This window comes from Montipora foliosa, chromosome 14, assembly GCF_036669935.1.
Source record: "Montipora foliosa isolate CH-2021 chromosome 14, ASM3666993v2, whole genome shotgun sequence".
NCBI lineage: Eukaryota > Metazoa > Cnidaria > Anthozoa > Scleractinia > Acroporidae > Montipora > Montipora foliosa.
The window spans coordinates 15,607,900-15,620,493 of record NC_090882.1 but is presented as its reverse complement, the minus strand read 5'-3'; the positions used below and the strand labels follow the sequence as shown (position 1 = coordinate 15,620,493).

The window sequence follows — 12,594 nt, the reverse complement described above, 5'->3', positions numbered from 1 at the left end:
TAAAAAGAAAATTTGACTTCTGTTTCTCTTCGCGTAATTCTGTGTTTCTTCGCAGAACCCTAAACGAGACCTTGGCGGCTTAAAATATTGGCGCTTTCCCCAGAACACCCTAAGCGAGACCAAAATCCAAAATTTACACCCCTAAGCGAGACGATGAGCATCCCCGTCTGTTTCATATGGGAGTCCCCCCCGGGACCAAATGGTCATAAGTTTTAATTATATAAATGAAATCCTTTCTCGTGAACAATAAAATGTTGGATACCAAGCAGCATTTTCCAGCGGTAATATGGCAGCAAGCAGGTATAATGCACATTTAAACCTGGAAAAATAACTTACAAACTTTTATCTTGTTCCCAGAGCGTAATATCATCTGTTATCCAGGGATTTGAAGGCTCTGGTGACCAGACAAATGCATCATATTCCATGTACTGATCACATCTTTGAATAAGACTAAAAAGAAGAATCAGAAAAATAATTCTGTTTGTTTAAGTGTAAGGATGCTTATGTTAGGAGGGTAACATGTGACAGCAAACTAGAGTCACTGATAAACTTGTGGACCTCGGTGAGCACCTTTTAACCCTTTTCACACGTCAATGCTCCGTCTTACAGGTATTCAAAGCTACAGCTACACGGATCAGAGGAAAGCTGAAACAGACGTGAATCAAATGAGACGGGGATTGAACCGGCAACCTACAGCACAGAAGGCTGACCACTAACCAACTGAGCTATATTGCCTGTCTCTCTGTGTCTTCTTCTACAGTTTCTACCTCCTTGCCTTGGAGTGACAAACGTGGAGTATCATCATCATCACTTGTTCTTAAAGCTCCTGGAACCAGTTAAAGTCATGGGTACCGTATGGCTGTCCAATTTAATTTTCATGATACTTTTCCATTGTTATTTCTTTTAAAAGGAATTCCTTCATCTTAACAGAGTATAATAATTGTTGCCCACCTTTCAGAGGCATGTGAAGTCTTCATTCGTCTTCTATGAAGTTGTTCCCTCAATGTCTTTACCTAAAATACACATAAGTAAATAACTAACTAACTAAATAAATAGATATGTGCACATCGTATAAATCAAACCACATTATACGTTTTTTCTTACCTCCCTCTTGACGCCATCCAGAGCAGACAAAGATGACAAAGATGGTGAAGAATCGTCATTCAAAAAATTGACCTTAAAAGAGAAGTTCAAAAGCTTGAAAACAACAACAGCAACAACTCAGTGTGGGAAGATTTGGTATCACATGGCTCCAAAATAAAACAAAAAAACATTTTTATGAGTATAGGGACAGGAAACTGCGTCATCAGTTACTTTGTACATTTATTGGTGTATTGAATGTACAGTATTTGATGTGATTGTAAACGTATGACATACACCACCAAGGAAAACGAAAAACGAGGAGAGGAGATCAGTATATTATCACATTACAAACCACAGATACTGATTTTTTTCTCAGTTTCAGTTGATCATTTATTTGTACCATGTCTTTCAATTTTGATGTACTTCATCCAAATTACATTATCCCTTTCTGTTTAATCAACCACGCCTCCCACGTCCGTGATCTGGGGATAGACCTGTTGATTTGCAGGCTGAGTTGAGGTTGATCTCAATTGGACAGAAAGGATTTTCTGCTGGGTACTCTGGTTTTCCTTACTGTTTGTATGTAATTAATACATATGGAAATGGACTCCCAGATTCTGATGCATTACTCCTGGTCACAATGTTGTGCACCAAGGACAAACATGGACATAAACAGCAAGCAGTCTGACCTGATCTTGTCAAGCAACACCCTTTGTCATTCAGTCATAATACAAAGAGGAAGGGTCATCATTAATATTAATACCACTCTAAAACACACCTTTCTCTTTTGACGAGGGGATGTATCACCAGCTTTGCAGGCTTTCTTAATGTCTATTTCTGTAACAGACACACAACCTGGCTACAAAAACACAAAAGTATAAAACAGGAATCAAAAAAAAATACTAGGGACCAAAAAGCTGTAATTCCAAGTTTTGCCAAAACGAAAAGCTGAAGACAAAAAGCTTGTTTCCTGGGCTCAAGTACATGGTTATTTTTCATGCAAAAGCCATAAATGATTTTCAAAGGGAGTTTTCTCTCTGATATCAATGCCATAATACTGATATTTGCAGCGATTATAATGAACTTCAGTGAAATGAGGTAGAGACAAAAGCAGCCTGGCAGCTCGCTTGGCCAAATGCAGTAAGCATGACTCAAATTAAAAGTTTGTCATTGTTTACTGATTCAAGAATCTAGACATACTGTATAATGGTAATACATATTTTGCTACTATCAACCTCTGTTTCTCAGGCCATACTGTAAGTTACATCCCCCCATTTTTCAATTTTAACTAGGGCTCTTGATCATGCTCTTAACTTGATGCAGAAAAGCATACTGGTGTAGCACTTACACTCAGTTAGTAAGGAGTACTTATTATAACAATTGGCAAAATGCATCTTCTCACAAATTTCAGTCGTTAACAGTACCCACAAAAATGAATGCAACCATTTCTTGGTCATTTTGGTCACAATGACCAAAATAAAGTAAAAGTAAAGTAAAGTGGTGCATTTATATAGCGCCCTTATCACACGTCTCAAAGGCGCTTTACAATGATCAATTTACCCCCAGCGGACTGGAAGCATATACAGGCGCAACTTGCAGCCGATTCTAAGCAGTCCATGTATGCTGGTATTCATTTTACCGACCTCGGAAGGATGGAAAGCTGAGTGAACTTTAGTGGGAAAGAAGGTCGCCAAATATTCCAGTCTCGGCAGAACCAGGAATGGAACCCGGGACCTCAGGGTTGGAAGGCAGAGATCTTACCACTGCGCCAACCCCTCCGCTAGGTAAAATGACCAAGAAATGGTTGCATTCATTTTTGTGTGTACTGTTAACGACTGAAATTTGTGTGGCTGGCCAAAAAAACTTAAGACAATGTTCCACCACCAATCAATCAGTTTTGGTTAAGCAGTCAGTGGTTATAATAAGAATGTTGCTTTTGGCCAAGTGTGATACCAGAACAAAAGCTCGATTTTCCAAGCTTGCCATGTATGCAGATAAATTATGCATGTCAAGACATGATGCAGCATAGTTAGAAGCTGTTGTAGATGTCCCATGCCTGTTTGCACGGTCCAGGTTAGTTTTCTTGCCAGTAAATAAAATACAATGCAGACCGTTACATAGATATTTCTTACTGGCGGTCTGTGAACATTCCAGAATGCTCTTTCTTGGCTGTCTAGAATTTGTCTCTCCATCTTATCTCTCTTCTTATCAACTCTATAAGACAAAGAAAATATACAAAATAATAGAAAAAGAAAAACAAGCACAATGAACATACATTTTAATCAGTCAGCTTTTTCACCCAAAAGTGCTAATTCCAGCACAGAGTTACTTGGGGTCATTTTTAAGTAAACCACTCACAACCCTACCATTTTAAGAAACAGTGCGCCTTAACTTTTTCACCTGGCCATCAAAAGTCTTTTCAAATGAGAAAAGGATTTGGAAAACCCTTTTCAGGCCAAAAAATGTCTTTTCTTGGCCCTCCTTGTTCCCTCTCTGAAGACATGTCAATCTCCATTGTCAGTCCAACAAAAACAATGTTGAAAGGAAACTATTGCAAGTCTTTGATTCTTTGGTTATGACAATATGTGGCACTCACTTTGCCTGTGCTTCAGCTTGCATGAAAATAAACTCCCATTTCCGTGACAGTGTTCTTTGTAACTTGGCGAGATTTTCCTGCAGAAAAAAATGGTCACCCTTGTACAATCACCACTTCAAAGAACAAACAGGTAAAACAATAATGAAAGGTGAGAATAAAGACTAAAATATAAAACATCCATGCAAAATCTCAAATACCATAATAAATAATACAAAATTGTTGTATGAGAAGTAAAAATCTAACCTAGCATATAATATATGTACATTGATATGCATTTCTATGTTAATCGTAGTAAAGGAACATGTAGAAGCAATATAACTAGAAGCTCCAGGTACATGTAAGGCCTTCACTGTGTCCAAACTGCATGCAGCTGATTTTTCCCATAAGATCCAACAAACAGTAGCCAGAAACAGTATAGCTGTTCTTTACCCTTTGTTTGACAGAATTCTGATTTGAAGGTAACCCTCTCAGACAAAAGATCAATGTGAATGAGGGAACTTAAATTCTGTTGTTTATCTACATCGATATCTTGGACAGGGGTTTCCTTGTTTTCTTTGTTTGCTCTCAAACTGCCATCATTATCTTACAACTGTGATTCATATTTGATTCATAATAACACAGAGTCCCGTTTGTCATCACACACAATAGTTAAATAAATGCATAAAATGACAATGCAATATAGTCACAGAATTCTCCGTGGTTTAGGAGTCATCACAACTGTCTATAAAAAAGTTGATTATGCACTACTAGACATAGTAGTGGCATACCATAAAGACCAAAAAGAATCAAGAAAAAGGTTTAACTAAATTAACATAATTGAAGACACACTGTAAATTACAGATGGCAAATGAAATATCATTCATGTCCACGAATATTGTAACAGCCGGGCTGAAGGTAAAAAAAAAGAGTATGAACTGGGTAATATTTTTCCCTTCCTCCAAAGTAACAATGACACATATGAAGATACCAGTGCCAATTAGGTACCCTATCTGCATTTGGCAAACAACTTCATTAAAATAAGCAACAGAACTTACTGCTTCATAGTCATCTAATTCCAGTCTTGATTTATTTTGCATAGTTCTCTTACACAAATAAACAGCTGAAATGTGAAGAAAGGCATGGCAGCCATTTAAAGTGCCAGGAAAATATTTTTGGATGGAAGAGAACCATAATGGAGGAGGGAGGGGGGGGGGGGGGGGAAGGAGGAGATACCCTTTCATAGGTCTGTTATGTATGCAGAGTATCAATGACAATTAAAAAGACAGGACAGACTTGATTTACAGAGATCCTGTGTTAGCTGGAGCTGATTTGGAGTTTAAACCCCAAATGAAATGAAAACATCTCTTCTTGTAGAATTCTCAATTTTGGGTGAGCCAGAATTGTTGGAAGGATATCAATGTTGTTTTGTATCTTAACAGTCTCACCATAGTCAACATTCTCTGGTTCCCAATTGTTTGATAGCCAAAAGAATGGTGTCTGAAAAAAAAAAACAAGTTATCACAGTGCAAATTATGAGTGTTATTTCTCCATTTGTAGGATTTTGAAAGAAGTGTTTGAAGAGAACCTACGTGACACAGTGATTCACAGACACATTACAAGTAAACTAGGTTACCTAAATAATAGAATGCTGCTGACAGGAAGGGAGAAGTTCATTTACGCTTGCGGTAATTTCATTGCAAAGTGAACTTTGATTACCGGCCACCATATTGGTGTCTCCATCCAAAACTCTTTAAAGTTGCGTGAAACGCTTCAACAAATAAGATTAATTATTTTGTTTCCTACAACATTCCAAATTCTTGACCTTTTTCATTGAACGATTTCGAATTTATATTTTTGATACATGACAGTGTAAACTATCTACAGCTGTATAGTAGTAAAATGGAAGATCATAATGCGCATCTTAATTCTTTTCGTGCATAACCACACTTCCTTATGCCTTTGACCACAATCCTCGCATTTCGAAGAAAAATGTGTTCTTCTCCCGATTAGACTATTTATTTGCTTCAGACTCAAACACTGTGGTAGCAATAACTTGACACAAACCACAGGCAGAGTGAGACTTGACACAAATGACCTCTGGAGTAACCTCACCTGACCCTAACCCATTTAAAAATGATTTACTCTGCTAATACTCCACCATGCAAACATTTGATGGTTGTTTTACAAGCACATAACAGGAAATGCCAAAAGCAATAATTTCTTCAAGAAAGTGCACCACAGATTGGAGATGGTTTAATTTAAATTCAAAGTAATTTCATGCTTATTTACTATTTTAGTTGATGTACAGTGTATATGAGCACACAACACACCTGAAATCTATAATATGAAGCATCATCTTTGACCATTAGATGGTGATCAGTAATGGAAAATATATATCCATACGCAGCAAGAAGAGAAGCTAAATGAACTGCTGCACCTTCAGACAAACAAAAGAGAAAAGGAATATACACTTTCTCAGCATAGGAAGAGTAGCGGATTCACTACAACCACATTTTTTAAGTAACTGATATGATCAATAATTTTATAACATGTAACAATCATCATTAAATTCTCAACCTCGGATAATGCAATTCTAGCTTTTCATTGGTTCACTGGATCGTGGTTATCATCCATTATACTTGCATTTGACCTTATATGGAAATGAATGCAGTAAATGTTGCTCAGCAGAAAATCCTTGGTGCCCGGAAATCACATCACTTTCAGATTGTTTCTTAAAACAGCTGAGAATTAAATAAAACGATTATTCCATTTGCCCTTGTTGGATAAGAGATTGGTAATAGCCAACTCCGCGCTTCATGCCTCGTTGGCTATTTACCATCTCGTATCCAATGCAGGCTCATGGAATAATTGTTAAATATACCTATTAAAAGTATACATTTGTCTAGAAAAGCTTAGGAAAACCTTAATTACCTCTGTCCTCTATTGAACGATTAGACATAACCCAGTCCACAAGGTCACTGCCTAAAAAAAAAAAACCCTATGTGACAATGCTTATTGTTTCATTAAAAAAAAAAATGATGATGATAATAATCATTTCATGCCTTCAAAAGCTGAGAAATAAACTCTCTGCTAATTGAGAATGAAGACTGGGGGCAGGACAATCTGTGAGCCAGCGAGTCATGCAAACCCTTTTGAATTTCGCATTTAAGTCTAAGCACCCATTTCAAATAGTGCTGATAAACAGTTTTTAAGTCTAAGCACCCATTTAAAATGGTTAACTTTCAATAACTGTGTGACTCCCATGTTGACTTGCATGGCTCGTCATGTTGGCTTGAATGACTGGCAGCCATGGCTTGCATGACTTACATGGCTCGCTGGCTCAAACATTGTCCTCACTCAAAAGACTGTAAATTACATCAACTGAAATCAAATCAAAGTAGAATACTGGTTTTTAATGAGTGGGGTAAACTAAGATCCCAGAGGAGAACCCCCTGAGAACCAACAAACTCAAAACACATGTGATGCCCAAGAACATATTGGTGGAAGGCACTGCACCCTGATAACTTCAATTTGTTTTAAATGTGTACAAACATTACATGTGTTGATCACTATACTCCACTGACTCTGAGGAATGAAACTTAATAGACTTTACTCTAACACCAGATGATTTTACTCGTCAGTAGGGGTGGTCTAGTAATCATATTCATCTGGAATACAGACGAAAAAAAAAAATTGTTTGCACCTATCATCTTCTTGATGACATCCTCTGGATACCGCTTACCACAGATCTTGGCAAGACTTAGCAGTCACTTAAAAATTTACCCACAAGGACTAAGTGCTTACTTACACATACAACTCTTCCTTTAGTTCTCAGAAGAATCACACTTCCAGATAAAATTTAAGTGCACTTTATTGTCGTTATCATGATTGCAGAATGTAACTGGAGTTAGTGCCTCTACTACAGGAACCCAATGTAAGATTTTAAAGACCTCTTAAATAGCACTTGAAACATTATTTGTTCACCTGTAAAAACACTTGGAATCTTTGACATGAAACTCTTCACTGTTCGGATGGTTACTCCTGACTTTTCATCTTGCATGAGATGGATGAGTTTCTCCATCTATCAAAATGTTACACAATATTACCACCATGATACTAACAAAAACTTTCTGCAATTTGATTGGCTAAGAGCTGAGGTATTTCAGCCATATTTGAAAAAACTCCATGTGAATATTACACTTTACTCAGGTTGAAGTATAAACAAATAACGAAATGATTTGTAATAGTAATAGGACTGAGTGGAGTACAATTCAGGGAGTACTCGTGCAAGTGATTTCAAAATGGGCCAAGCATTAAGCGCAAGGTCAATTTGAAATTACAAGCATGATTACCCCTGAATTGTACGACACAAAGTCCTATTACTAATTAATCGTAACTACAACAAAATGAGAGAAAATCAGAACGCAATTCGAGGATAAAAAGTCTATGAATACCTTTTTGTGCGAGAAAGTTAAAATTTATATTCATTCTGTTTTGCAACAGTAGGAAAACAGCAAGAAAGACCCCACCCAAGCGCATGTGATTAACGCGTGAATGGCATAGGCGTCCAATTACAGGGATCCAATTTGGAGTTGTTGGATACCTGGAATTGGACACCCACATGATTGTGCGGCAATTACGCAAGAACAAAGCATGCACAGAACCAATCAGATGCAAGAATTTTGTAATAGTTACATTAGTATCTGAAGCCACTTGTAATATTCCAAAATATTCACCTAACAGACCATGAAATTACACATGCAGTGGTACTTTTGACAAATATCACAAGAAATATGGTTATTACCTAAACCAACAAGTCTATCATACTCTTACTCTGTTGGCAATGTTTATACGTATATGTAATCGCATGGAACTGTTTTCTTGTGTATAAATTTATTGTTGACCTTCACTGTAATTCAGCCAGTGGCTGCGAAAGTGATTAATAAACAAACAAATCAAATCAAATCAACATGTATTTTCAAAGTTCTCACAATATTGCCTGAGTCGCAAAGTGACAAGGGGAATTTTTTCTAAAAAATACAAGTGAAATTAATCCTTAATTGCACAAGGGCACATTGGGATTTCATGTTTATCCACATAAAGGGCAAAATTACTGAAAGATGCTTGTTCAATGCCACAACAAATGATAATCAAGTTAACACGCTTTCATTCGGTTAAAGTTCAATTCAATAAATCTTTGCTGTCAACAGAAATATGCTTAAAATGTATTTTAGATGTGGACAAAAAGCAGTTTAATCAGAGTCAGAATCTGGAAGAAGCTAATAAGCAACTGTTAACCAATGAGGATCAAGTAATCATGCAATCTTAATTACCAAAAGTGCCTTCGTGATTAAGAAAAAAATGCCCTCCATCTCAGCCAATGACACGCATAAACTGAAGTGTATAACTTTTGTAATTGTGAAATCACTTGAGATTACAATGTCATGCTATCAAGAGAGGTATAACACTCACTGGGATAACTGGAAGAGGGTCCTTATTATGTTTTACAATAATTTTTGCTAATGATCACCGCCTCCACCATAACACTATCCTTATTTTAATCTTCAGCTCATCTGGCTACCTATTTTGAGTGGACTGAAGATGAACTTCAGACTAATTGGAGGCAGGAGCCCATGAACATTCAGCAAAGGATAGCAGACAAATGCCACAATTTGAATAAAAACAAAAAATAATATAATAAATAGTAGATTTTTTTTATACTTGGTTTTAAAGTTTTCCCTATGACATCATTTCATTGCAGTGTAACATGTTGTATGTATATAAAGTGAAAAAGTAGCTATTGTAATCCAACCCAATAAACAGTGATCTGTACTGTCAATTGAGTAGAATGAGCCATTCTTTATGGATATTTTATTATCCCACCTGGGATTTGGACTAGGGATCCTTTCTCAAAAAGCATAGTGGGATCTCACCTGGGATCCCAGCAATTATTTTACATGGGTCAGCATTCAGTAATTTTGCCCCGTATGTGATAAGTTTAAAAATCAATGGCATAGAGTGATTATTTTTAACATCAGAAGTTACTATAAATTAGAAAATCACTATGGAGCAGCATAGACCAGTGCAGAATTTGTCCCTTAGACCCACAAATGAAATCAACACTTAGTCTACCTATTTTTTTTACCTTTCATTTTGATAATTTCGCTCTTAAAAGGAGACCTTGATCATGCTTCAAACATCTCTTTGCATATTGTATTTTTGTTCTTATCTAATTTTGCTACTTCTGATGAGCAACCTGGTCATCTAGGCTTTCAACATATACAGTTCAGGAAGCTGTTAAAGACCTGAATACTCCTCTCACAAAATTACCCAATACTTCCTTAATATCTTGACCTTCAAGATGCTCAAGCCTGTACACAATCTATCAGGTTTTAGTAACTGACCAAAAAATAATTGAGTTGAGAAGCTTCCAGCAAACAGAATGACGAAATCCCCACCCATCCACTTTTGAAACATCCTCAAGTTTAACCACTGCTTAAGATTTAGACATCATTTTTTGAGGAAATCCTCAAGGTCATAATTTGATTTCTGATAACAGTCCAGCCAAAGCTTTTCAAAATAATGTAATAAACTGGTGTTCAGGCACGAGCGGTGTGTGTGGTGTCTGAATGAATATTCATGATTTTACAAGTCACACCAAAATAAACACCTGAAATTACAATTAACGAGTTAACCTTTCAATTATAAAGGGTACACAGTTGCAACAAATCATCCCAGGATTATGAAGTCGCATAAATCGATTTAGAACTAAACCTTAATTCTCATAAACGATGAAACAGATTTCGAAACGTCTATCCAAGATCGGCTCTGCAAAAAACGTTAACAGAGACCAACATAAATTACATTTCCGCACCATCACAGTCAGTTCGCTGGTAAGCAAAATACTGTTTGTATTTAAGTTGAGGGTTTTTATTTTCTCCCGAGAACTATGATTACCGACAAAGTTGTCACCACCATGTTCGTTTATTATTTAATTCCACCGCTAAAGAAAACTATCGATCGATATAGCGTAACAGCAGCCTAGCCCATTTGCTTATTCTTAAATAAGCGATAAACAATAACACCTCAACCCCCTCACACGATTCCAAAGAGAACTTCTAGTGGGTAAGAAATCGTCATTCGTAGAAATATTGCGGCAAAACATATAGCATGTTCGTGTCAAGGCATACAAAGACAGACAGGTATTGCTCAATCCAGTCACTCAGGCGAGCAATCACGCAATGCTCATCATGCAAAAAGTGTGAATGATTTTTTTTTTCAGTCGAGTGGAAAGTGGACAAAAAAATGATATTACGCGACCAAAAACGAAGGCAAACCCTTTCTCCGTTAATCTTTGCATAAATCGAAAATTCATTTACCTTCAGCTAACTTAGAAACCGAAATATTCCTGAATGAAAATGAACTTGTCTGTTCTAGCTTAATCTATTCACTGCGTGCACGAAGTTTTACACACAAGGAGTTTTTAACAAGAGGGGTCACTATGAATATGAATTTCCAATAACAAAGCTATCGGTAAATTGATATCCTTCCGTAACAAAAGAATGATTCTCAATTCTGCTGCATGCACTCAGGCTTATTCGAATGGATTATTCGAAACTCAAAAATGAATCGTTGTTTTCCTGGTCGATGACAAAAAATAACCAAAAATATCACCAAATGAGAAATAACTGACTGATGAATTATTTAGAGCACCAAGTTAAATTCCCAAATCTTCGTCTCGATTGCTACAGAGAAATAATACGCTTAACCATTCACCTTTTTGCATACTGCAGCATGAGGTGGCTGTTCGTCGTTCGCCGCACCATCGTAAGTCTGGTGTTCCATCATCATGAAGAAATTTTAACCAAACCATTTATTCTGATAAACCAACATGGAACTTACGAGAGGCACAGTACATGATTGTGTTGCGTTCCGCTATCTTGTAAACGAAGACTAGTAAAAATGTCTAGAGGAAAAGCGTCTTTGTATTGTCAAGAATTCCCTCGCTCCGATGCGGGTCGGTTTTGACCAATGGCCACATCCGTAGGCAAAGAGCTCTGCGTCAAAACAAACAATTCACGAATTGAACAGGTCGCATTCGAAATACTTTAAAACTTGGCTTATCTATTGGATAGAAATATACTAGATCGTTCTCGCAAACTGAAAATCACCTTTTCACCTCGAAAGATTTGTTTACCGATGACCTCGAACAGCTATCTGGGAAAATTACGCAAGAATTTTCGTTCGCAGGCGACCCGTCCCAGATTAGATGCCCCTGGGGTTCATGAGAGCGACCTTCTTTGTTTATTTTACTCATTTACTTATTTATTCAGCTTCGCCTAGTTATACACAAGAAAAATTGATCAGATGAGCTCAGTTGATACAAAACGTGACGAGGCACGAAAAACAAATGCAACGCTTCACAAATATTGCACAGGATAGCTGTGATTCGATTAAATGTTTCGCATTTTTGTTTCATTGTATATTTGCTCTCAGTGGAAAACGGAAGCATTTTAAAGAAAAATGTGTTTCCTCCTTGCGAGCAAAATTAGAGGCTCATCGCAGTTCATCGATTTTTAAATTATTTGACAGACCATGGCGGCCAAGAAACTAAAAATTTAATTTCCAAGCTTGACAGAAATCACGGGGGAGGGGTGGCTCAGTCAAAATTTTTTTCCTTTTTTAGATAATCATCATGAAGCCTTCGCAACATAAGCATCCTCTTTTTTTTGTTATTTATTCAGGGAACCGATTCCCATCCTAGGAGCAGAAGACTTTTAACCGGCAAAAAGTTTCAGGCAGTCGAACAGCACAGGCTTTTAGAATGATTGTGTCCCTTAATAACTTAGCCTCATTCACAGCCCTTTCTAGGGAGGAACGAGCCTAAAAACGGCTGCGAAGGAGGCTATTAAAAACTGTACTTGATAATATTCTGT

The 12,594-nt window shown here is 37.0% G+C and overlaps 1 protein-coding gene across 2 annotated transcripts in view; it reads right to left on the bottom strand.

The window, feature by feature from the left end:
• LOC137985376 (regulator of G-protein signaling 7-like) overlaps positions 1-11,859 on the bottom strand; it is an 18,148-nt gene extending 6,289 nt beyond the window's left edge. The window contains exons 1-12 of one of the 2 annotated variants that reach the window (XM_068832969.1): positions 11,435-11,859; positions 7,643-7,739; positions 6,590-6,640; positions 5,989-6,095; positions 5,104-5,155; positions 4,714-4,778; positions 3,680-3,756; positions 3,216-3,297; positions 1,862-1,942; positions 1,105-1,176; positions 952-1,013; positions 337-450 (exon numbers count right to left, since the gene is read on the bottom strand). In XM_068832969.1, the coding sequence (XP_068689070.1) occupies positions 337-450; positions 952-1,013; positions 1,105-1,176; positions 1,862-1,942; positions 3,216-3,297; positions 3,680-3,756; positions 4,714-4,778; positions 5,104-5,155; positions 5,989-6,095; positions 6,590-6,640; positions 7,643-7,739; positions 11,435-11,509 (935 nt within the window). In that variant the 5' untranslated portion in view covers positions 11,510-11,859. The remainder of the gene's footprint in view (positions 1-336; positions 451-951; positions 1,014-1,104; positions 1,177-1,861; positions 1,943-3,215; positions 3,298-3,679; positions 3,757-4,713; positions 4,779-5,103; positions 5,156-5,988; positions 6,096-6,589; positions 6,641-7,642; positions 7,740-11,434) is intronic. The other variant, XM_068832970.1, reaches the window with a different exon arrangement.
• Between the last annotated feature and the right edge of the window lie 735 nt (positions 11,860-12,594).